The 25,579-nt window shown below is 53.7% G+C and overlaps 1 protein-coding gene and 1 non-coding gene across 2 annotated transcripts in view; both read right to left on the bottom strand.

The window, feature by feature from the left end:
* Positions 1-25,579, bottom strand: part of SLC24A4 (solute carrier family 24 member 4) — a 170,338-nt gene that overhangs the window by 31,954 nt on the left and 112,805 nt on the right. The window contains exons 4-12 of the mRNA XM_042943220.1: positions 24,310-24,384; positions 21,335-21,419; positions 20,707-20,810; positions 19,807-19,881; positions 16,829-16,854; positions 15,180-15,233; positions 13,417-13,559; positions 9,000-9,169; positions 4,455-4,659 (exon numbers count right to left, since the gene is read on the bottom strand). Of these exons, the coding sequence (XP_042799154.1) occupies positions 4,455-4,659; positions 9,000-9,169; positions 13,417-13,559; positions 15,180-15,233; positions 16,829-16,854; positions 19,807-19,881; positions 20,707-20,810; positions 21,335-21,419; positions 24,310-24,384 (937 nt within the window). The remainder of the gene's footprint in view (positions 1-4,454; positions 4,660-8,999; positions 9,170-13,416; positions 13,560-15,179; positions 15,234-16,828; positions 16,855-19,806; positions 19,882-20,706; positions 20,811-21,334; positions 21,420-24,309; positions 24,385-25,579) is intronic.
* TRNAK-CUU lies at positions 23,735-23,807 on the bottom strand. Its single transcript has one exon. It is a non-coding gene; the product is annotated as a tRNA-Lys (tRNA).

The raw sequence follows: 25,579 nt of genomic DNA, 5'->3' as shown, positions 1-25,579 counted from the left end.
TCCACAGAGCAGGGGCCTCACAGACCACAAGTCAACCACAAACGGCCTGCACGATGGGCTTTCCCCGGACAGGCTGGGACTCACGGTCACCAGCTGGCAATTTCAGAGCAGTTCCCAGGCTGCAGGCCAGTTTCCATGGGAGAAAAAGCTTCTCTCCCCTTCCTCTTCCCCCAGCCAACAGCTGGCCTGGGAAGCTTGTTAACCAGCCTCCGCAGCCCGGAGTAGGAAGAACAAGGCTACATTTGATGTCAATATAACACTAGCAGCAGCTCAGGTGGGCACAAAGGCCGCCAGGTGGGCACCAGGGCCAGGCTGCTGCTGCCTGTCCCCGGCTCCAACCCACAAGCCCGGTGATCCCTCATGCGGGCAGCAGAGCCTGGGGGTCACAGGCTGGGGCCCCTCCTCCACCTGTCAGCGGTGCGTTAAGGAATGCTTCCCGTAGTTAATTGCTTGGACTTACCCCACACAGCTATAAGCTCCTAAAGAACAGAGACCGTGGCTGTCCTGTTCCCACCTGCATCCCCAAAGCCCACAACCGTCTTGTACGCAAATATCTACTGAAAAGAAACACTGTCTTATCTGCAAAGTGCCCAGAGCTGGGTTCCTGGCACACAGCAGGTGCCCCCTGACACTAAGGATGACCACAGCTCCAGGCCTCCAGGGATCCTGGCACCTGTGACCTTTCCAGAACATGGCTTGTAGTCCAAACAGGGAAAGATGAGAAAAGCTGGATATAACTCAGTTATAACTCAGTTAATGTAACTGAGGGACAGAGGTTTAGGGAGGCGAAACAGCTTCCCCAGGGCTACCTGCTGGTGAGTGGTAGAACCAGAACTTGAATCCAGGGCATCTGGATTCCAGAGCCTGCCTCCCAGGCTGCCCCTGATGACACAGAAGAGCTGTGAACAGAACCAGTGGGCCTCGATTTATTCCTGACACCGCAGCTAGGCTGGTTTCAAGCTGACCAGAGGAATGGCTTCTCCCTTCCTCCCATCCACACCCCTGCTCGCCCATGACCCCTTCCTGGGCCCAGCTTAAGAGCCCACTCGCTCCCTCTGCCCCTAAAGTGCCCTTGGGGCCGGCCCCCAGCCCCAGATCATTGTGAAGCTACCACCAGAGATGAACTGAAACAAGGTGAGCGAGAGTGGGTGGCCGAAGGGCCTGGAGCCAGACGTGGGCTTTCCCAGAGGCTCTGGGCCCCACTAAGTTCCTACAAACCTCTGCCCCACAGGAGCCTCGTTTCTCCTTGCCCGCTGTATACACCTGGATGGGCAAAAGCCACACAGCTCCCCTTCTACCCCCCACTCCTCAGAGGAGGCAGAGGTGAGGGCAAGAGGAGGAGCAGGAAGTACCTTGTGGTTTCCAAGGCAACACCCGGAAACACATCCATCCCTGGGGAAACAAAGGGGGAGAGAGCTTTCTGCAGGGACACAGGAAGCCAGGCCTGTTCCTGAGGGCTAGGACAGGCAAGCCCTGGCAGGAAGCTCCCTGCACTTGGCTCTGTCCCGAGCTGGGCCCTGGGGAATGTCCTGGAGCCTCTGGCTTGAGGAGGAAGGTGGGGCAACAGGAAGCCCTGGGCCACCAGGAAGGGCAGAGGTCCCTGCGGGAGGACTCACTGGGGCACAGAGCCCGGGAGCTCCCTGGTCCCCAGCCCTTGCAAGACAGCAGCATTTGAGGCCCCCTCCCCATCTCGCCCAGGACATGACCCGCCCAGACTCCTGCACAGGGAGCTAGATCCCATTCCCCGCAGTCACTTCTCTGAGAAGTGCCAGGTCCCAGTACAAAAACAAGGAAGGGACAGCAGGGCTTGGGGTTCACCCCACCCAATCCTGCCAAACTCAAGGTTTTGAGGAAATGGAGAGGTGAGTGGTCCTTACATGTGGCTGCCTCAACAGCAGCTGTCAAGAAGGACATATCCCTTCTTTGGTTTCCTGCAGAGTCCTGGACGGTGGGCAACGTCCAGACAAGGATCCCCACGAAGTGGCCCATGAAGGGTGGTGACTGTGGCCCATCAGGCCCCATATCTGCAAAACGGGGACTCTGTCACCCACCTCCTGGGACTGGAGAAGACAACTCATGGAACGGTAGCTCCTCCCCGGAAAGGCTGGCTGGACCTCGGCTGCCTCTCCCTCCGTGTGACCACATCCTAGCCCCCAGTGCATCTGGTCCTCAGCCCCTGAAGAACTGAAACCCAGGGGTGCCTGCAGCCCCGAGGCCCTGGGCTTGCCCTGTGTGGATGTGGGAGAGGAAGTGGGCTGGTAGTGTTACGATGCAGGGCTGTGTGGGAGTAGCTGGGGTTCCAGACTCCGGGCCTATGCCTGGACCTCTTATGAACACAGAAGTGAAAAATTCTAGGTGGGGCAGGGCCCTGTCCCGCTTCATTGGACTTGGAGCAGATTCCTCTCCGGGTGGACACACTGCCCTCCCGGGATCCTGCCCCATGAGGTCTTCTCTCCTGCAGTGTGTCCGAACAGGTAATCGGATACAGGTTCCCAGGATCTGGAGAATCCTATATTCTTTCAGCACCCCCACACCCAGCCCCAGGGGCCAAGCTCCCGCCCAAGCACAGCGTGACCCACAGGCCACAAGACAAGCCGCTTGAGTACAGCCCTTGCTCCCCCAGAGTCTTCCAGCAGGTGGGTGGACGTGTCAGGGACGTTTGAGACCCGGTTCCCCTCAGCCTTCTGGTCGGCAGAGGAACACCTGGGGAGGCCTGACCCCCAGGGATGGGCCCCTCTGCGACCTCAGTGACGGAAAAACATTTCACTTTCCCGGTCTGCCCTTAATGTGAAAGAAGGCTGGGAGGTACTGACCAAGAGCATCAATTTCTAATCTGGCCAGGTCCCACGAATCCCCCAGAGAAGGCTTGAAAATGCTGATTCCCAGGTCCCATGCCAGGCTTTGAAATGTCTGTGTTTTAGAACCAGACCCCGAATTTTGGGAAGAGACCCTGGGAAGCTGTGATCGGCATACCCTGGAGACACTCATCGAGTAACTCCGAGGCAGCCCTGTGAGCCCAAAGGGCTCTATTTTCAAGATAAACGAGGGGGCATCTGGGGGGCTCAGCTGGTTAAGCATCTGGCTTTGGCCCAGGTCATGATCTCACGGTTCGTGAGCTGCAGCCCCACGTCGGGCTCTGTGCTGACAGCTCAGAGCCTAGAGCCTGCTTCGGATTCTGTGTCTCTCTCCCTCTGCCCTTTCCCTGCTCACACTGTCTGTCTGTCTGTCTGTCTCTCTCTCTCTCTCTCTCAAAAAAGAGAAAAGATAAACCACAGTGGCAGAGTATTGCAGCTGGGTAGGCCCAAGCCATCTACCTGGGGGCAAGAGTCATCCCAGAAAATGGGGATGAGGGACTGGACAGCCTCTCTCTCCACAGAGCCACCTCCCAAATTAGGTGCTCTGTGAGCCTGATGTTAAACACAGAATTCTTTTCAGAAAAACATCAAGTTCTGGACAAAAAAAAAAAAAAAAAAGGAATTCTTCCGCCTTTCAGAATGACCAGATGCCAAGATAAAAACTCCAAGGTGGGGGGGGGGGGGGGGCTTTGTCTCCTATTTAGGACTTGAAGAAAGTTGGCTAAAGATAAAGGTGCCCCGGGCGGGTTTGGGGCTCCTCTTGTATGTGAACTCACTGGAAAGACAGCTGCCAATCACCTACCGTGTGTCAGGCATGAGCAAAACAGACAAAGATCCCTGCCTTTGCGGAGGGGACGTTTAAACAGAGACCCGAAGAAGGTGAGGGAGCAAGCCCTACGGACCATGAGGGAACGTGCATTCTGGCAACGGGCAAGCGCAAAGGTCCTGAGGTAGGGCATATGTGGTATGTTCTAAGAAGGATGGTGAGGAGGCCGGTGTGGCTGGAGCAGAGGGCACAAGAAGAAGAGCAGGAGGTCAGGTCAGCAAGGAGCTGACAGTCAGAGGACACTAACTTTACAGATCACACCTCAGTGAGGTGAAAAATGCTGAGGGCTTAGGGCAGGGTGGTGGCCTGATCTGACCTATTTACGAGCAGGAGATGTCAGATGTATAAGGTATAACTGTGTAGGGTGTAATTTGTGGCCTTAGAATGTCCTGTCCCAGCAAATGTAGGGTTGGAGAGTCTGAGCAGGTCCATAAAAACAACAGTGCTGGCTGCTTTTTCTTACTGCAAAAGAAAGACCAGTTGCCCTGGGCATTTAAGTGCAGTCACTGGGGGTTCCTGGTACCCCTCCCCGCTCCGTGTCTCCAGCCGACGTGCTCTGTGGCACACAGGCTCCCCTACACCGGGCGTGCCTGCGTCTCACTGCAGCTCTAATCCATCAATACTTAGGACATATTTATCAAGTGTCTCCAAAGAATCCCGGTGACCTAATGTCGACCCTTCACACCAGCCCCGCCCCCACCTCTCCTCATGGGTCCGGGCCTCCCTCCTGAAGACCACAGCTTAGCCCGAGGGCCCTGCACCCCAGGACTCACCGGGCACGGAGAAGGGGGACAGGAAGGCAGCCTCAATGGGCTCGGGCTCTGGGGGTGGCGGTGGGGGTGGGGGTTGCTGCTCCTGTTGCCGCTGAGGGTCCTCAGGGTTTTCCACGGGAACGTTCCCATTCTCGATATTTTCGTGTCTCCCGTTCTGAAGCGGCTTGCTGCTCACACCGTTTGCCGAGTTGATCAGTCTCTGCCGCTGTGTGGACAGGAGGCAAGTGAGACGCCAAGACATGTTACAGAGTATCGCACGGTGGCTTTGCTCCTTACAAGCACACAGCCCTTCCAGGTTTCTGGAACACACTCCTGGAGGCCAGTTTGCCTGGGAACTGGCCCAAGAGCCTTGGAATCCATCTAAGTTCGCTCATTTCCATTTGCGGTGCTCATTCCAGCTCCTCCGGTGGGCATTTATTTACAAGCTGCCTGAAGACGGTCACAGGGAAAGCCTGCATCATTGCTTTTAATTTTTAAAATGGGTATTGTGCAAAAAGTACACTTCTATGAAGCGTAGAGCTCGATGATGTGCTACATCAAGATGTAGAACATTTCCAGCCCCTCAGAAGACTCCCTCAGGCACCTCCCTGGTTCATATGCCCCTTTATGTGTAACCACTCTGACTTTTTACAAACATCGGTTAGCTGTTCCTGAACTTCGTATAAATGGATTCAAATAATATGCATTATGCTGTGTCTGGCTTCTCTCACTCAATATCTGTGAAATGCATCCACTGCGTCGCACGACTCGGCAACTTAACTATTTTTCACGGCTGTAGAGTAATACGTTGCATAACCCGCAATGCATCCTTTGCCTACTGAAGGGCACTGGGCTGTTTCCCTTCTTTGGTTATTATGAACAATGTTACCGTGAACGTTTGTGCACTTCTGGACACACGCACTCATTTCCCTTGGGTATTGAGGAGTGGCAATTCTAGGCCACGTAGCAGGCACGTGGTGAACCATTTCGCACTCGAATCAGCAACGGATTGGAATTTCAACGGCTTCCCATCCTTGTTAACACCTGACACTGGCAGTCCTTCTATTTAGTTTTTTAAGTTTATTATTTTGAGAAAGCGTGTGTGCGCCGGTTGGGGAGGGGGAGAGAGAGGAAGAGAAAGAGAATCCCACCCACCTGTCCCTTTCCCTGCCCCATCTCGTAGTGACTGGCAAAGCCCGCCTCCTTTCCACCCAGGCAGAAGCCTGGCTTCCTCACCAAGTCCATGGGCTTCTATAAGCCAGGGAAAGGCAGAAGCCACATTTCAAGACATCAATAGGTTTCACTTTGCAAGGAATCTGCCTTCCTGTGCACACTTCCCCTTTGTATACCTCTCCCCATTCTTCACCAGGAAACAAAGAGTCAGTGAATGTGTCCCCCAAGGCACTATTCTCTTCCTGTGTGTCCAACGCCTATCCTCATGGTTACCGGAAGTAAAGATATCGTTATGAAAATAGACACATGTTATTTCTCTTAAAAAAAAAAAAAAAAAAAAAGAGGAATTGACCATTTATCTGTCTTCATGTTGGTTTTAGGCAGGGGCTCCTAAATCATGAAGTCTAGGGTGGGGTGAAGATTTTAAAATTCTTTTCTTACAAGTGTATCCATAACACTTAGCATACTGAAAAGAGCAAAGAGATCTATGCCTGTGACTTAAGCCCACGTATGCAGACACAGTGTTTTGCTACCTGTGTAACAAACCCAAGTAGCATCCGAAGACCGGTCATCCCTGTAGTTAAAAACAAAAACCTACCTGTGCAAGGACAGAATTGTAAAGAGGGAGGGAGACACGACTTAATGGCAACATGAATGGCAGAAATGTGAAGAGGTCATGATTCTAGCTTAATAGGAACCAACAGAGAATTGTACCTGGAGAACTATCTAAAGCTACCTAAGGTTGTATTAAAAGAGGCACAGATTGTAACACAAAGGAGGTGATGGATCCCCATGCTGCAAGAGCCAAACTGGAAGATGGTGAGGACTGGAACCCTGTTACATCAGGGAGGGTGTGAGGTTCCAAGGATGTTTAGATTCAAGGAGAAAATCGGGGGGTGGCAACTACTTCCTGATGTTCCAGGGGCTGCCACGTGGAAGAGGCCATTAAAAGCAACCCAAGCAGGCACTATTATAGAGGGAATAAAGATATAGAAAGAAGGGGCAGAGGAGGTGCCCCTCACGATCTATGCAGTCCCACTTACATAGTCTAGACTCAGGTTTGGGTGGGAAATTCCCGTTCTACCCTCATCTTAGTGGTGTGGCTTTGGGCAAATTAGTTTGCCTCTCTGATAAATTGGAAGTAGCATCTTCGGATGGTAAGAGGATTAATGCTGAAACGCAGGTAAAACATCCTGCACCTGCCTGGCCCTCAGCAGGTGCTCAGGAAATTACAGCTAGATGCACCAGCTCAAAGAGACCAGCACCCAGGTGGGAGACGGATTCATGAGGCAGGGGAAACTGAGGATGGGTGAAATTCTGTGCCCCTCGGCAACTCACTGCAGTGGCCACAGGGGAAGACAGTCAGGTGTAGCCTCGGAGTAAAGGAAAGCCATACCTCTCACACGTTCCCCCAAACATCCCCCCGCTGCCCCCAAACACCCCCCACCCACCCCGTGCAAGAACCCTCTCAGCTGCTCTGCCCTCTCTTGATGAACAAATGAGGGCATCTGTCCCACAAGTACTAGACTCTACCATGGATTAACTGCAGCTTTACAAACAGCTCTAACACTCTGGAATTAAAATAACTGAACATTTGAATGAGACCAAGGGTCTTAAGAAACAACTTTGAATCTGGGCATTTGGGTTTCCCACTCCCATTGCCTGATGCACTGATCCCAAGATACTGGTTAGCCTCCAGGCAGAGTTGTGTGTCACTGAAATTTTTAGTGCTGTAAGCCTTCTGCCAAACATCCTCAGTTAGAGAAACTGAGGCCCAGGAATTTAAGTCAGTTAGTGGCTAATGTGAGATTAAAACTCAGTTTCCAGGGGTGCCTGGGTGGCTCAGTTGGCTGTGTCCGACTTTGGCTCAGGTCGTGATCGATCTCACAGTTCATGAGTTCAAACCCCACATCCGCTGCTGTCAGCGCAGAGCCTGCTTCGGATCCTGTTTTTCCCCCCACCCCCCTCTGCCCCTCCCCTAATTGCACTCTCTCAAAAATAAACATTAAAAATAAAACAAAATTATCTCAATTTCCTCTACTAGCCTGGCCTTTCTGGCTCCCAGTGCTGCCTTCCAGGGAAGTCAATCCCAACCCGGGGGAGTGGGGGGGGGGGGGGAGAGCAAGATTTTCCCAGCAGCCTGAAGAAACATCTGGGGGCAGGACAGTATTTTCCCAGCTCATCAAAACCCCCATTAATTCCCTGGTGTTTATCCCATGAAAAAGATACTATATACCCAAATCCTTCAGAGTGGTCCCTATCCCCACTCAATGGGTACAATTATCATGCTCAAGAAAAACAGCCAGAATTCAGTAAAATTTCATTGATTCATATTTTACTGATTTGAATCAAAAAAATGATTCAGAATGATCCAAAATCTGCAATGTTTCTTTTTTTTAAATTTTATTTAAGTTTACTTATTTATTTAGTTTGAGAAAGAGAGCAGGAGCTGGGGAGGGGCATAGCAAGAGGGAGAGAGAATCCCACACAGGCTCCACACTGTCAGCACAGAGCCCGACATGGGGCTCGAACCCACAAACTCAGAGATCATGACCCGAACTAATGAGTCAAGTGCTTAACTGCCTGAGCCGCCTGGCGCCCCCGCACTCTCTTTCTTAATACACCTTCCACACGGGGGACATAGGAATCCACATACGAATCCAGAAGTGTTCAAAGTACAGATCCTTTAAGTCCTGCGTGATATCATTCCTGCATACACCTGAGGTGCTAACTACCGATTATTAGCTATCAAAGTTTCAAGCTCTCTGATAACTACCTGGGTCTGAGGGTTAAGGACTCACAACTCCAATATGCACATGCACGTACGTGGCAAAGACCGAACAAGCTGGGGAGCAATTAGAACCCCGCATCTTTGCTACGCTGTTTGTATATTATATGGCATTAAAACTTTTTTGTTTTTCCAAATGAAAAAGAGGGCACAAAATTCAAGCGGCCCATCAGGGTGTAGAGTGAAAAAGGCAGTTTCCAGAGGTAACTGCCATCCACCTCTGTCCTTGGTTTTCTTCTAGAGTTGTAGCATCTGTAGAGAACAGGTATGTGTTCACCTTTTTTTTTGTTCTAAGTGACACTTTAAAGACACAATCCATACTTCTGACTGGCCTTTCTCCAATTAGCTTTACTGGAACGCGTCACAAAATACTCCGCGGACATCGTGGAAATGGTACTCGATTGCGGCCTGCCTTAACACACCTCTGGATCCGATCGTTTGCTGCCCGTAGGGAATGTTTGCTCCTCCTTCCTTCAACAGGTGCAGCAATAAAGGACATCCTGGTGGCCCTAACAGCAGGAAGCGCCCTGATAAGCCAGGGCCTCCTCAAAGCGCAACGCATCGCCCCAGGCTACTCACTCTCAACGCCCTTTACGCAAACGTACCTCATTAATTATGATCCTACTGGCCATCCGTAGTCGCGTCCTGGGCCCAAACTTATTGGTGATCATGATGCGTAAGCCCGCCTCCGGGAAGCTGAACTTGGGAGGGCTGGAACTCATGACCTCATCCACCATCACCACCGCGTTTTTGCTGTACTGTGGCTCCTCCTTCACTATATTGAGCACAATGCCACAATTAGTGCTGACATCTCCCTAAGGACAACACCCCAGCACTGAGCTCATGACTTCCCCTCACGCTGCAGACCTCCTTGGGCTCTGAGCCCCGCACCCGCTGGGGAGGCTGACTTAGTCTTAGTGGACCACCTGCCGACGTGGGCTATTCGCCGGGCCCCGTGGTCCCTTGCTACAGGACTCCTTATGAGCAGACACTCCACATCCAGCCCCGCTGCCAGATGATGCCCCCTCTCTCTGGGGCCCCTCTTGGCCAAGTGCGGGGTCTTCTGGCTCCTCATCTAAGCCTCCCTGGGAAGCCCATCTATAATTCAGACAGGGTCCCTCCCACCCTGTGACTGTGAGGGGACCTTTCTTACCCTCTGTTGACAGAGGCTCAGAGGAAACTTTAGAGACTGACAAGGGCCCTCTAGGATGGAAAATGCTAGAAAGCATCACACGGCACTGGCTCTAAACTTCCCACAAGGCCACCTGCTGTTCCAACAACCATCCCCACCTGGTAGAGAAGGATACATCTAACTTTGCTCTCCCTGAGGCCGGCAATGAGGGCAAAGATATGGCTCATGGGCCCTGAACGAGGCAAGGGAGACCCAAGAGGACAGCCGACTTGCTGAAGGCTCACAGTGAACTGCTAGCCAAATCCAGGGTCTCCAGTAAAACGGACACCCTCCAGCAGGGAGGCAGCTCTCTCTGACCCTTTGCTTCCCCCTCATAAGGCTGAAGAACAAATCTCTCCAGGCCTCAGGCCTCTTCCTTGCCACCTTCACAGACACGCTCAGGGCTGGAATCCTGAGGGATTGGACCTCTAACTCCCGAGCCCTGGAGGAGCCAGTCATGAGACCACTCTGGAACACAGCACACAGAAGCAGGTGGAGTTTTCCCCTCTGCACCGGTCACCAGCTCCCGGTGAGGGTCCCTTCTGGGCAGGAGTCGTCAAGAGCAAATCCTCGCCAGAGTTAATGGCACAGACACGAACAAGTGCACACCAGACATGCACACTCTCCCCAAACAGGCAGCAAGGCTCAGCAGACAGGAGGCGTGTGGGTTAGAAACAAAGCCAGGGAGGACCATGCATTTGTCGGAGACAGACACTAACCTCCAGTGAGGCTTGCGCTGAGGTCACGGTTGGTTGGTTGGTTTTTGTAATGCACGTGTTATCGCTTGGATGAAAGCAGATTACTTACAATTCAGAAGAAGAGAGTTAAGGAGACAAAGGCCAAGAGAGATTGCCAGAGGTGATTAGCTTGCGGTGGATGCCAAGAGCCGGGGGGCAGCATTCTTGATGGTGGCCAGGGGGTTATTTGAAGGAGTTAGTAGAAGGGTTCCTGCTACAGGGGGCTTCAATGCTCAGGGTCCCCGGCTTTGGGGATGGCCCCTCTCCCAGCCGATTTCCCTGGCTCTGTCCCACTCTGAGGAGCAGGAGCCTCTGGGCCCACCACCCCTCGCAGCTGTAGGAAAGCCTGAATCCCTCCCTCCTTGGGAGACTGCAGGCTCCAGGCTCCGTCCAGGTCCATTCTAGAACGAGCCCTGACACAGGCATCCCCGCCCGGGCAGGGGGCACTGGGCTCAGAAGGAGGGAGCCTATGGAGTTTTAGAAAAACCCAAACATCCGAACAAAAAATGAAGCTGGAGAATGTTATCCCCCTCCCGCCACTCCCCAACCCCCCCCCCCCCCCGCCCCGTCCACCGCCCCTCCCCCCCTGCAAAAAAGAGAAAGCTGGCCCGAGATGATCTGGTGAACTGAACCATATGACCTTTAAGAACATCTAAGTATATAAAGGCATTTTGCAAGAGTGGTAGTAACAAGGCCAAAAACCTGTCAAGAGGTTGGGTTAAAAATGTTGATTTGATACAGGAAGTGCCGAAACCGGTAACAGGAAAGCCAGAGCCGTGTGCGCATGCGTGGGCTCTAGACAAACTCTACTGGCCAGCAATCTTGGACTTCCTTGGGAGGGTGGGTAGAGGGGGAGCTGCCTGCAGGCCGAGGACCAGGGAGGCGAGTGCTCTCCGCATTGGGAAGATTCCCAGCAACACTGGCTGAAAAGGCCAACTCCTGAAGCCCCTTTCTCAGCCCCTGCAGGGTTCCTGGGGACTTCTTGCTCCTGCCTCAGTCCATTTGAGGGGGCATTGCCCTGCAGTGACTCACACACAGAGTCCTCCGCCAGCCGGGCTACGAAATCCCTAAGGCTGCATCTCTGGGATCCCTTCTCTCCAATTCCAGGCCTGCACCTTTTTCTCCTTGGTCTTTATCTAAACACCTTCCCTCCCCCCCCCCCCCCCCCCCCCCCCCGATCAAAGTTGGAAGGAGGCCTATCTTCTTCCTTGCCCTGTGTTTTGGGGGTGGGGTGGGGGAGCAGTCCTGTGTCTAATCTTACAATTTTCTAGAAATTATCTTGGACTCAGATATTTGGGGGGAAATAATAAACTTGCGGGGAAGGTCCTACTGCCCTGGGTACAAAAGGAACGGAGACAGAGCCATGACAGAGGTCCAGAAAAGGCCCCAGGAGGGCCGCGGCCTCACAGCAGTCCCCACTGCCCTGAACAGGGAAGTGGCTGAGGCACCCGCTATATTGCATGTGACATAGGTTTCCCATAGGACACTGGGGAGAGGTGTCCTCCCTCCCCCACACAGGTGGAAGGTAGCTCTGGGGACTGGCACCTGAAGAACTGGGCTTCTTCTGCAGACCTGAATGACCCACCACCTGGAATCTCTCTTCTTTGCCATGAAGGTGCAGAGGGCCCAGGAGCACTAAATCTCTGTGTGCAGGACCCGGCAGAAATCAGCCTCTGTCCTGAGACGCTGTGTGTGTGTGTGTGTGTGTGTGTGTGTGTGTGTGTGTGTGTGTGTGTGTGTGGCGGGGGGGGGGGGGATCTGTAACAGGGACCTCAGAGCCACTGTATCTGCAGAGCTAAAATGCAAACCAGCAGCCACATCCGTCCCTCCCCTCTGAGAAGGTTGTCCTGGAAACGGGATCCCCCCTCCGGTAGGCTGCTCCACATTTACGCAACAGGAAACACAGACACAGCCCCGGGCTCCAGGCTGGACACTGGTACCTTCTCCCCAGGGGCTTTCTTTAGAAAGCCTTCTCCCATAGGAGAGATTCATTCCTCCCTCACCTGCAACAGGTGTCTTCCCCAGGGGGTCCCCTGAGACGGGACAGAACAAACTTGCCTGAAGTCCAGGGGAAGGGGCACTACCCAGATCCACCCGGGAGTAAGGACTAGCAAGGGGGCCAACGAGTACAGACTTCAGCCCCCACACGTCCCAGACACGAGCAAACAGGTCCCCGGGGCTACCTGGCCTGTCACAGACACCACGCAGGAGTTAAAGTGGCCTGAAAGAGGACGTGACTTGTCCGGGGGCACGGGAGAGAGACCCTCAGGTGGCCAGTCCACCTGGCATGCTGGTTAAGAAGGACTGGAGATGCCAGCCCAATCTGTTTTCCCATGTCCTCATTACCAGAGTCCATTCAGGCCCTAACGCTCGCTGGGCTCACAGAATGGAGATGCTCCAGTCTTGCTGGCAGGTGGCCCCACAGACGGATCCCTTAGTAACCGGTAGATGAAGATGTGGCTTCCGAAGTGGGAGCCAGGTGGGCCTAGAGGACCAGGGGAGCTCGGCAGGGACCACAGGGGCTGGCTCCCGAGGCCCAGAACCCCAGACAGCGGGGCCAAAGAGCAGCTGAGGAGGCAAGGCTGCTGCGCCCCGGGGCAGGGCTCCCAGGCAGGGCTCTGTAGGGCCCACTAGGCATTCCCGCTCTGCTCCAAGGCTGCCCTCCATAGCCTCGCTGTTGCTCTGGGCGACGAGCCAGAGGTCCCTCCAGAGCAGAGTCCTCCCCCTGAACTGGGCCTGGCGTGTGGGAAATCACAGGGAGGCCTGAGTCTGCTCTGTCACCCCAAGTCATCAGCCTCCTGCCACCACCTTTCCCAGGGATCGGGGAGGTAATTCACCGCATTTCAAAAAAGCCCAGCAGGCCTGGAGCCTCCTTCAGGCTCCAAAAGTCCCCAGGGTGTGAGGGTTTGACTTTGTCTGTCCTTCTCCCTTCTGTGCAAATGTAAATCTGAGCCACACCTCATTGAGGGCCCTGGGACCCAAAGTAAGAGAGTGACAATTTAGAGGGAAGGTGGGTGTGTGTGTGTGTGTGTGTGTGTGTGTGTGTGTGCAGGAAAGAGCATGGGAGAGAAGCTTTGGTGACACTTTTGGCCACTCCTGTCTGCTCAGCCTTACCTTGCCCCAGCAATGGCAGGGAGGGGTCATCAGAGCTACTATCACAGTAATCATTACCATCCTCCAGCTCACTGCTGACCGTGTTGCCATTTGCAATGGTCTTTTGTTTGATGGTGAAAAAGGCCTGCATTTTCACATTGTACCTGGAAGCGAAGGCAGGAGGTCAGAGCCGCGGGAGACACCTGGCAGGAGTGGGGGGGGGGGGCCCCGCCGCCCGCCTCCCCTGTGCACACACAGTCACACCCGGCCCCGGGAGTGTCCTGGGGGCAAGGGGGAGCCGAAGGCTTTCATCTGAGCTGACAGTCCCGACAGGACCCCTAGAATAACGCGTAGTCGGAGGGCTTGCTCCACGGAGCTGTCAGTGGCCTCCTGGGGGCGTAAGGAATCTTCAGTTCCAAGATATGACTGACACCATACTGACGTCCAAAGCTTGTCCTCATAAGAGAAGTTCAGGTTAGCCTGAACGACAGGCTCCAAGGAGGTGTCACCAGGCTGTCCTCCGAACAGCCTCGAGTCCCACTCCTATAGGCTGCCCGGCGGGCCATCCCTGAATCACTCACAGCCAGGCCCAGAGAAAACACTGTCTCCGTCTGAGACCCCAGGCTTCCCCGCCTCACTGGAAGGCGCTCAGAGAGGAGTTCACCTGAGGACAAGCCTCCTTCACTGGGCAGTTTATCACCCGTTTTCACAACACATTATAAATGTTTGATATAAACGTGGAGATTCATAATGTCGTAAAGCTCAGTGTTGTTTTTAATTATTTCTGGAGGTGTGAACAAGAAGGTAAAACCTGAAGATGATGATTCAGCTCCTGGGTAGTTTTTCCTTTTTTTTTTTTTTTTTTAATGTGGCAAAACATATGCAACATCAAATTTGCTACTTTAACTTTTTCTATTTTTAAGCATACAATTCACTGCCATTCATTACACTCACAATGTTGGGTAACCATCACATCACCATTATTTACTTCCAAAAACGGTTTCAGCATCTCCAACAATTCTGTGCCCGTTAATCAATTAGTAATCACTCCCTCCCCCACACCCCTGGTAATCTCGAATTTACTCTCTCTCTGAATTGGGACTCTCCTAGGGTACCTCGCAGAAGTGGAATCATCCAATATTTGTCCTCCTGTGACTGGCTCCTCTCACTTAGCATATTTTTAAGGCTCATCCACGTTGTTGCATGTGACACCATTTCCTCCCTTTTTTATGGCTGAATGATATTCCTCACGGACAGTTCTGAGAGCACTCTGACCCAGGCAGCTTCAAAGGGCCACAAAAGCATCGCACAGCCTGGGACCCAGTGTCTGCATTTTCGTTGCTGTGAGTGGTGTCCCCAGTTGTGCAAGGCAGCGGCCATGACAGATGGCACTGGATAAAGCCTGGAGCAGAAGTGAGGCCGCCCGGCTCTTCAAAAAAGAGCGGTGTGAAACTATCAGGAGATTTACAGTGACAGTGGAAAAGAGCGGCCACTCGGGCACAGAGAAATCAGCACGGAGCAGGAAGAGGGCTTGCTTGCTACCTGTTTGCAACCAGCCTCATCTGCAACCCACCAGCCGCGACTCCCCCGCCCGGGTTTGCACAGCACCCCAAAACAGTATCTGAACACCTCACCCCAGAGGGGCATCCTCCAGAGAAGCGGGGCCAGCTGGAAGTCACTGGGAGGTCTATCAGTTAGTTTTGTCTGGGCTCTAACAAAAGGCCAGAGCAGGAAACGGAGTAAGGCGTCAGACTGCCCCGGAGAAGGAGACGGAAGGTACTTACTTCATGATCAGAATGTAAAACACGTACAAGATGATGAGCACCAGGCCTTCCCACCTCAAAGAGAGAAAGGAGACTGGTTAGGGCTGGGGAGGCCCGCAGCACTGACGCCTGGGGGTGACTGGCAGAGGGGGCGGGGAGGGGGCAGGGCCGGAAGTCCTATGATCCTGCCTGGCCCCGGAGCCCGGCCCAGAACTCCGGCATCCAGGGGAGTCTTCCCCAGCCTGTCCTACAATCTGAAGCCCTCTTGGGGACACAGAAAGCTGACGGTGGGCTCTTAACTACAGGGGGCCTGCAGGGCTCAGGCAGAGTCCCATCAGCTACGGAGAAAAAGGAGGGACCAGGGCCACCACATCGCAGGACTCACAGAGGAGAGTGACCATAGTCATGCAGACTTGATGCTTAAGAGACCCTATGCTCACCAGAGATTCCGACCAGGGACCAGAAAGGCTGTTGGTACAGAAGGGGCCCTAAGAACTGCCCGAAGAGAGGGGCCGGTACAGGAGCCTCCTGGGCTGAACACAGGGGCAGGGCAGGGGTCTTCGGGTATATACACCACTGCCGTCTAGCTGATGCAGCGCTCAACCCCACGCATGGCGGGGATCTGTAGCTCAGACCACAAGCCTCTGAGGAGCCACACGCCTTAATCTGTTTGGTCATCCGACAGCTGCATGGTGAAGACCTACTATGTGCTAGATATAAGGTACGATTGGTTTGGGAGCTCTTCCTCTACTGACAGAGCCCACAGACCAGCAGAGCCACAGAGAGATTTGTAGATGACCCCGCTGCCACCACCCTCGACCCCATCGAGGAAAAGGAGAGCCCAGATGAGGCGTGGCTTCCTGGCTCACATAGTGGGTTAGGGGCTGGGTGGGGGCCAAAAGCAGGCTTCTGTGGGCCCAGAGCACATGGATGCTCACGTCAGCCAGCTGACTGTCCTCAGCCAGGCCTCCTGAGTACAGCCCCACAAATAAACACAGAGGATGTGGACTCTGAATCACTGTCATAAAGAGAACATGTCTATGGCTTATGAACGTATGATACACTCATGCCCTATAGGGCAAATACACCAATCTTTTCTTTAAACTTTCTGCTTTATGGATCTTAATTAAGGAGTCATTTCCTATCTCAAGGTCATAATGGTGAGTCCCTATATTTTATTCTATTTTGTTTAATTTTCCTTTTTACAGTGAGATCCTTAATTCATCTGGAATCTATTCCTGTATAAGGTGTGAGGGAGGGATCTGATGTGATTCTGTTCTGTATAGGGTTCCCAGTTTTGCCAGCAGCATCTGAGACCCTCTCCCTAACTCACTGTCTGTCGTGACAGCTGTCATATTTCCCCAGCCAAGAAATGGGCCCATTACTGGGTTCTTGGTTCCGTATTCCATATTGGCCTACGCTTACCCCGGTGTAAAACACCACACTGTTTTCGTTACTTTAGCTTTAAATATATTTTGTTATTTGGCAGTGCAGGAACACTGAGGGATTCTTTGTCACTTTGGAAGAATAAAGGTGTGATTGCTTCCAACGATGCCCTTTTTGCAAGTTCAAAAGCTCATGTTTGTAAAAATGATTTCAAAAAAGATTCAATGAACCCAACGAAGAAGAATACTAACAAAAAAGGAACAAGAAACAAACTTAAAACTTACCACACGATTTCTTCATCATATATGAACTGGAAGGCAAAAGAAACAAAGGGTGGGGGACTTATTTATTCCAAAAGAACACACACAGGTCCCTACACACTCCGAGCTCACATATCATTGCCTTGTTATTTCTACACAAAGCTGGGCTCCTCTCTCCGTTTCTGGGTTTCTCAACGGGAGGAGGTGACCTTAGACCTTAGTCGAAACCTAGACCACAAGATGCCAGACTATGCGGCTCAGCTCAGCCTCCCAAGAGAAACGGCCTGTGCTTCATGACGGTCCGAGTAGCTGTTGGGGCCAACCTGCCATCACTAAGGGCACAGCCTTGCTGGAATCAACACTCTTAAAAACTAAAAGGACACCTGCCTGTCTACCTACAAACCTATGTACCTACCTATCCAATGGGACTCGTGTGTATGGGAGGGAAGGGATATCGTTTTCTTAAAATAGAAAAGTGACCCCTTTGGAAATTCTGAGGGCAAAGGACCCACTTGTGCTATTTGAAGGGAGGCCAGGGGTGACGGTGCGGTCATGATGATTTCTGAAGAGGCCACTGACATTGCCCAACAACTCCACCAACCATCTCTGGCACAGACCCAGATGAATGACACCTCTGTGGTCCAGGGGAGGGATCCTGTGACCACCTTGGCCAGGCCCAGTGTGGACAGGCAGGTGGAGGGGCTGTGCCCACCAACTGATCTTGGAGACATAGGGTCCCCACACCGGATGCCAGAAGAAGCCAGGGGGCTGCTGTCTGGACTTGGGCCCGTTGTGACCCTCTTCTGGCTGTCATGGCAGGCGTCACACACAGAGGCTGCTGTAGGGGCCACTTCTGAGAGAGTCATTCCTGGCCAGGCATCGCTGTGAGGCTCCCCAAACCCAAGGCTCCGAGGCAAGGGCACTCAACAGAGGAGTGCCCAGTGCCCTCCCCCGCCAGAACGTGAGAACACTTGTGGGGGATATTTTTAATTTTTTACAACCCCATGAAAGGCTACTGGCATTTAGCCCAGGATGCTGACCAGTCTAGAACCTGTGAGATATTTCTCTCAGAAGGGGTTTTCCACATTTGGCACACGTCCTATTTAAAAGGTCTTGCCGGTGCTCCTGGGTGGCTCAGTCGGTTAAGCGGCCGACTTCAGCTCAGGTCACGATCTCGCGGTCCGCGAGTTCGAGCCCCGCATCGGGCTCTGGGCTGACAGCTCAGAACCTGGAGCCTGCTTCCGATTCCGTGTCTCCCTCTCTCTCTGCCCCTCCCCCATTCATGCTCTGTCTCTCTCTGTCTCAAAAATAAATAAACATTAAAAAAAATTTTTTTTAATAAATAAATAAATAAAAAATAAAAGGTCTTGCTAAACATTCAGGCAAACAGGGAAAACAAAACCAAACAAATCTGTGCCCAGAACTGAACTCTATTTTATAAATCAAAGTACCTATACTTTTTTAAATTATGTATTTAATAAATATTTAATTTTCTAGTGAGGTAGCTATCATGTAAATGGAGGGATGATTGTACTTGGGCTCCGCCCACGATTTCATCAGGAGTCATTCCTAATTTTGGAAAATCACGTCGTCAATGTCAGGAATGCTCGCGGGGTTTAAGGCTCCAGCCCAGCACGGCCTCGGTCTGTGCTGGTGGTTTCTGGGCTCAGAGATTTTTCCTTTATGGGACAACGGATTCCACCATTCAGTGCTGTAGTGTCTTTGTGGCCAGACATTTACACACTGAAGGATGTTTTCGTCTTTTATACTTCGAACATCACATTGATTCTTTTCTACAACTGTGTATGTACAGGTCAATGAGTTTTATCTGTAACTTTCATTTTGGGGGGTGTAGGAGGCTGGGGTCCCAGTAACCCCCTGCCTGACATTCACGCCACCCCTGGATATGTGGCCTGGACCTAGGGACTGGCTCCTCACAAAGAGAATATGGCGAAAGTGAGGAGCTGTCACCTCCAAGATTAGGTTATGGGCAGAACGGGCTTCCGCCCTGGTACCTTCTCACCCTCCCTCTGAAGGAAGCCAGTTACCCTGTTGTGAGCTGTGCTGCGGAACAGCCGGCCAAGCGGGATCGGAGGGCTATCCACAGCCACGTGAGTGACCCCGAAAGTGGATCCTCCCCCAGGGGAGCCTCGTACCAGGGCCAACACCCGTGAGACCCTGAACCAGAGGGCTCGGTAAGCCACTCCCAGACTCTGATCCACAGACAACAAGAGTGATCAATACTTGCTATTTCAAGCTATTGACCTGGGGGGAGATTGGGTACCCAGCCACAGACAGTACGAGGGATGTGACTGTCCTTTCCAGGTGGCTCTAGGTGGTGTAAGGTTGAGAACTGTGTCTGGGGGGGAGCACATTCCAGTCAATCTGGGCACACCACGTGCACCTGCCCTCATGCCACCACTTGGATTGAAACGGCTCCCTTGTTGGATGGTGCACTCCTCAGCAGTAGCCGGTGTCCTGTGCCATGAAGGCACCCTGGCCCTCGGGGGACTGCAGGGATATCGCCCCTCGCTTTCCACGCTACCAGACTCTAGAAATCACTGTTCCCGCTCTTCCGGCTTTTCTCCCTGGTGCCCCGGCTACCCACTCTGCCTGCCCCCAGCCTGCTTCTCTCCTTCCTGCTCTGCAGTGAGCTGTGAACCCAGAAACTCTGATTCTCAGGAAACCCGGCGCTGCGTGAGGATCCGAGGGCCCGATGAGCGAAGGGCTTGAACTTAACTGCGTGGACCGTGTGACCACGCTCTGACTTTTCCAAGGCCTTTTCGAATCCAAGGTGGGCCCGGGATGTGCTCCATCACCAAGGTGTCACGTAGGAGGCTTTCAGGCAAGGGAGGCACAGCGGGGAGGGGGCTGGTCACTTTGACTACAGTGAGCGGTCAGCACAGCCCACGGTTGGGGTGCCCTGGGTCCCCTGGTTATAGTGCCAGGGACAGAGATGGGCAGGGGTCATGTGCCTGCACAGGGGCAGGAAGGAAACTCACGGCAATGAGCACGATGACAGAGAGGGTGTAGTACACGGAGTCTCGGCACACGGCCCACCATGTCAGACGGACCACCTGCCAAGCAAAGGGCCGTCAGCGACTAGTGGCTGGAGAGATGGGGGCGGTGGTGTGAGGGTGGTTTTCTCACCACCCCCAGACCCCCACAGGTGCAGGGACACGCCCAGGGAGCAACTCCTAACCGTGCCACCCGAAACCCATCTTTCCTGGCTGCTCAAGGCCACCCTGTGTTTTTCACTATACGTGGGGAACAGAACAGAAAGCATGGAATGTTTATAAGTGACGGCAAAGCTGCCCTCTGTTCCTCCAAGGTAACAGACATCTCAGGCTTCACAGCGGAAGCCCAGGGTCAAGGCAGAGGCCAGCGGCACTTGCTTCCCCTGTGATTCTGGAACCTCCTGGTAGTAACTAGCTGCCCATCTCTACCTCCATTGGCCAGGCAGGGCCTAATCATGAGCCCAACTCTCTGGGGTTGAGTCTAACGCCCACGTGGCCCTGAGGACCAGGGAGATGCTGATGGGGTACCAACCGCAGGCCAACGTCACGCTCCTTGCCAAGGAGGCCAAAAGCAGGCTTCAGATATTTCCAGAATCTAGCCCAGGGTCAGGGTTACAGGAGGCGCCTCTCAAAGACGTCCTGATGTTGAATGAATGCTCACCCTTGGGCTGGCCAAGGGAGCAGACCCCGTCCCTGCTCTCAGATGCACTGAGGCTGGATGTGCAAGGAACGTCAGAGGCCACTTGTACACATGAGGACCTGGGCTCGGAGGGGGAAGCCAACTTGCCTGCAGCCTCGGGCAGTTGAGGGCACAACTAAGGTGAGGCCTCGGGTCCCCCCACTGCTGTCCCTTATGTCACTCTATAGAGGGAGAAAAACACCGACCTGCCCCGCAAATAATCCACAGACTCCAATGATACACAGGATGTTAAACACCGCAGAGCCCACAATGGTCCCAACCCCAACGTCTCCGTGGGTGATGAACACGCCTGGAAGGGAAAGGCAGAAATCCTCTCGTGCCTACACTTCCTCAGACCCAGGCTGCTGCGAGGCCCTTGTCCCCAACCCCATGGACTGAGGGACTGGTTCTAGGATGCCCATGATGCTGACAACGGCCAAACCAGAGAGGACCACCTACTCCACTCCTCCACTCCCCCCCCGCCCCGCCTTTTTTCCTTTTTAACAGCTTTATTGAGAAATAATTCACATGCCATAAAACCCACCCATTCAAAGCGTAAGACCCAGCGTTTGGGTAGAGTTCCAGAATGGTGCAGCCAGCACACAATCTGATTTTAGAACACCTTCGTCACCCCCCAAAAGAAACCTTGTACCCATCAGCCCTTTGCTCCACCACATGCCCCGGGGAACCACGAGTTTCCTTTCTGTCTCCCTGGCTCTCCCGTTTTACAGATGAGAAAACAGAGGCTCGGAGCTGACGAATGCCCTCACTGGTCACGGCCCCAGACCGGGGCTCTCTCTAGATCCCACGTCCCCAGCTGGTGGGATTTCTTACCAATAACAGAGGCAAACAGCTCGGGCGTCGAGCTTCCCGCGGCCATGAAGGTGGCTCCGGCCACATCTTCACTCAGATGGAGTTTCTGAAACAGAAGTGACCGCGGACATTCAGGCTGTGAGGCGGGGAGAGCAGACACAGTCCCCGGACACTCTGGCAGCCGCAGAAAGCGTGGGAAAGCGGTGCTGTTGCCAGAGTCGAGCACGCTGCACCCTGAGCACACACGTCTTCTGCTACTCTGCTGGCCGCTCAACCCAGAGGCCCCCGTCCCCTTCTTCTGTCAGTTTCCGCTCATTCCCCAAAGCCCCTGAACGAGGTCTCCTTGATGAAGCCTTTCCAGGTACAACACCCAGGACAGGTGGGAGGGTCCGGTCCTCCCATTAATGAAACACAAATCACACAGCGAGGGTGTGAGGTCTGTGAGCTTCCCTGCCCCACTGGCCAATGAGGGCACGGTCGGTCTATTTCACCCACGGATTGCCAGTGCCTAAGAGAGAGGCTGGTACACAGCGGTGCTCAATGGGGAGCCACCTCCGATGCCCACACAGACCTTGGGTACCATGCGGACTGCGACGCATCGGGGCCGCGGAACCCGGAGGCCCCAGACACACAGCTTGGCTCTTGCATTCCAGAAGGCCTTCGCCGTGGCAGGCCCGATGCCCGGCTGGCCGCTGAGACAAACACCCAGGTACCCTACTCCCAGGGATAAGGGAGAATGAGGCGGGGCTGGAGCTCTGTTGAGACTCACTTTGCTTGGCAAGGCCGTGGTCCGGCCACAGAAGCCCATCCTCTGATTGGGAATGTGGTGCCGGGGACTTTCGATGCCAGGAGAAACCACCGAGATCCTGGGTCTCCCTGAACAGCACCTTTTTTTTTTTTTTAAAGTTTATTTTTACTTATCTGGGTGAGACAGAGCAAGCAGGGGAGGGGCAGAGAGGGAGAGACAGAATCCCAAGCAGGCTCCATACTGTTAGCACGGGGCCCGATGCAGGGCTCGAATTTACAAACTGTGAGATCGTGGCCTGAGCCTGAATCAAGAGCCAGACGCTTAACTGACTGAGCCGTCGGGGCGCCCCTGCCTGAACACCACCTTGAAGGTGCCCACCCTGTGGTACTCAGAAGGCCTCTGGGCAGGGCTGGGTCTCCTCTGGCATCCACCTTCCAAAGCACCCTGGTCAGCCCAGGGCTCTGGAGTCCCTGAGGAACACAGAGTCTGGCACAACCTCCCTGCTGACCTTGCTGACCTTCTATAGAAGGGGTCCCTCAGAGGGGTCAGAGCTCTGGGCTTGACAGAAGCTGGTGCGTGGCACAATACTGACCTACCAGGGTGGAAACCCGGCCACCCTAACCTTGTCAGACAGGAACGTTCCACAGAAGATGTTCTGCCATCAGAGCATCTCCAGTATCTTCTAGCAGAATACAAACTATTCTGCCTTTGTCTCCTGGAACACCCTTCCCTGCTCTCTCTGCTTGGAGAAATCCTTCCCACTTCAGAAGTCTGGACCAAATACCACTTCCTCCATGAAGCCCTCCTAGGCTTCTCCCCGAGAGAGACATTCCCTCCCTCCTTTTGGCTCTTCAGTCCTTTGATGGCTCTCACTAGCCCCTTCCGTTGGTTTTTGCCTATAGGACCAAGGCCATCCCACTCATCCACCTCTGTGTCCTTACAGAGACAGGCAACCTTGAGGGGCACCTCCACGGCACATGGTCCTGTGTGCCATTGGTCACCCATCTTCCACAGGCTTCTGCCACCCCCAGAATGGCAGGGGACCCCCCCCCATTGCTGGGGTCCCCAAGCTCTCGCATTAGTGAGTGCCCAGAGTGCACACTCTGCAAGGCCCAGCTGACTGGCTTCCCCGAGGGCCTCCTCCGAGGAAGCAGCAGATGGCTTACCCCCAGCACACCGCTCCAGGGGCCCTGAGGCGAGGCCTCCCACCCCGACACCCCCGGCGGCCATTTCCGGATTCTCTCCTTATGCTCCTTCTCTGGCTCAATTCGCTTCCTGATCTGTGGCTCGTTCTGAGCGGGGTGAGAAGTGGAGTGGTGAGCAAGGGGGGGCGGGGGGAGGGGAGGCCTTTGCACACCCCTGCCAGGCCACTCCCTCTTCAGGAGGCCCAAGTCAAAAAGTCCCTGTTCTGTGCCGAGCAGCAGGGAAGCACCTGTCCTAACAAGCTGTGTCCCCCGGCTGCCAATGTCACAACAACAAGGCGGCCTCAAGTAGCTGGGAGATCTCACACGGACGAAGTGAGCCAAAGCCCAGAGTCACCTGCACACAGTAGGTGCTGCAAACAGAGGTAATTTTCCTTCCTTGGCTGGAAGCCAAGAGTAAGGCAGAGCCGAGAGACACAGGAGACTTAAAAACAAATTTCTTTGTAAGATTTTATTTTGAAGCAATAGCTACACCCAACATGGGGCTTGAACCCACAGCCCCGAGATCAAGAGTCACGTGCTCTCCCGACTGAGCCAGCCAGGCGCCCCAGCACTGGAGTTTTCACGTGTGAGGCAAGAGACAAGAAAACGAAACCTTCACAAATACTTAAAGGGAAAAACGCCAGCCTGTGAACTTGGAACAAAGGGCCTTCCTTGCTCCGCCTCTGCATCTTCCCCAAAGACACAGGTCCCTACCTGGTGCCTGCCACCCGCAGCTTGGTATGAGAAATGCTCCCTAACCAGACAGGCTTGGCTTCACGGCCAACAGCTCACCATGCAGCCAGAGGCTCTGGGTGATGACCGCACGCCTCTCCTTCTGCCAAATCTGGGAGAAGACGCCCCCCCCTCCCCCACCGACTCTCCTCTGGGGGTTCCAAAGCCAGGCTCTGCTGGGGCCACACTAAGCGTTTGGCCTGACCATCTTCACCACCAGAGTGCTCCCCACTCAGTCTGGCCCTGACGCGTCCCGTGTCCTTGGCCGCCCCAGCCCTCCACCCCCACCCCGGCTTTGCTGAGGGATCCCAAGTCCCTCCTGCGTACCGTACCTCGCAGATCTTCTCTAGAGACGGAACGAAGAAGTCGTCACACACTATGGCCAAGGCGTAGAACATGTACAGAGCCTGAGAAGGAAATGGGGGATCGTCAGCGAAGGCGCCTACCGCCAAGGAGGCACGGCTGGGCATCCGTCACGCCCAGAGCCAGCCTGCCAAGGCGGAGGTACACACAGAGGAAGATTCTGGCACCACAGAGGCTGGCTCCCTCAATCCTCTCACAAGCAGATGGGGAAACTGAGCCCAAGGAGGGGAAATAATATGCTGGGCGGCAAAGGGGCCAAAAGCTCAGGCCACACGGCCTTGGGCTCTTTCCTCTGCTCTTAAAGCACCAGCTATCTCCCTGGCACTAGAGTATGGTCTCGAAATACAAGATCTCACCCTTAGGGCCAAGGAGAGCATTTAGAATCACCATTTTAAGTGTTTAAAATAATAGTTATCCCAATTTTCCCCCTTCATTTTTGCTGAAGGCACCATTTTCTTCTTACCAGCTGGCCACCCCCTGCCGAAACGAGTGGCAATTTGAGAGCCAGGGGTACCTGGGATGCTACCTAATGTTGGCAGAGGTTCAAAGACACAAGCCACTCACACTGGGGGGGGTTCAAGGAACAAAAAGTCCAGATTCTAATGCTGATTCTAGGACTCAGTTGCCATGTGACTTTGGATAAGTCACATCCCCAGGTCTCCATTTCTTCATCTGTTTAATGGCATAGTGAAAACAGACTGACAGTTTTCACACGGTTTTATATACAGAACCCCTCCCTGCCCTGCCCATCCAACATGGTTTCCCCGAGCCTATCCTATGGGCCAGGCACTATTCCAGGCATCAGGGATACATGGGGAATCTGCCAGGAAATGCCTCTGCCTCCTGTAACTTACCTTAGCGGGGGACAAAGAGACAAAGTCTAACTGTTGGGGAAAGGCAAGTGCAAAGGTCCTGGGGCAGGAGTATGCTTGGTGCACCTGAGGAACAGCAAGGTCACTGATGTAGGTAGAACACAGTGAGACGGAGATGGAAAACAGAGGATGTGAGGTTGGAGGGAAAGGCAAGGACCAGAGTCCATGGACAGGTGGGACTTTATGCTAAATGCTCAGGGAAGCATTTCTTTCTTCAAAGACAAAGTGATATGGATGCTCTATTCACAAAAATGGGAAAGGCTGGGCTGCTTCAGCAAAAACAATTGTGCAGTTGCTGAAGTAGCACACTGATTAATGGTGATTAAATCAACTGGAAGATCGGCTGTGGCCAAGGCCTCCAAGGCCT

The sequence above is a fragment of the Panthera leo genome, chromosome B3 (assembly GCF_018350215.1).
Source record: "Panthera leo isolate Ple1 chromosome B3, P.leo_Ple1_pat1.1, whole genome shotgun sequence".
Classification (NCBI taxonomy): Eukaryota; Metazoa; Chordata; class Mammalia; order Carnivora; family Felidae; genus Panthera; species Panthera leo.
This window is presented reverse-complemented; position numbering and strand designations above follow the sequence as displayed.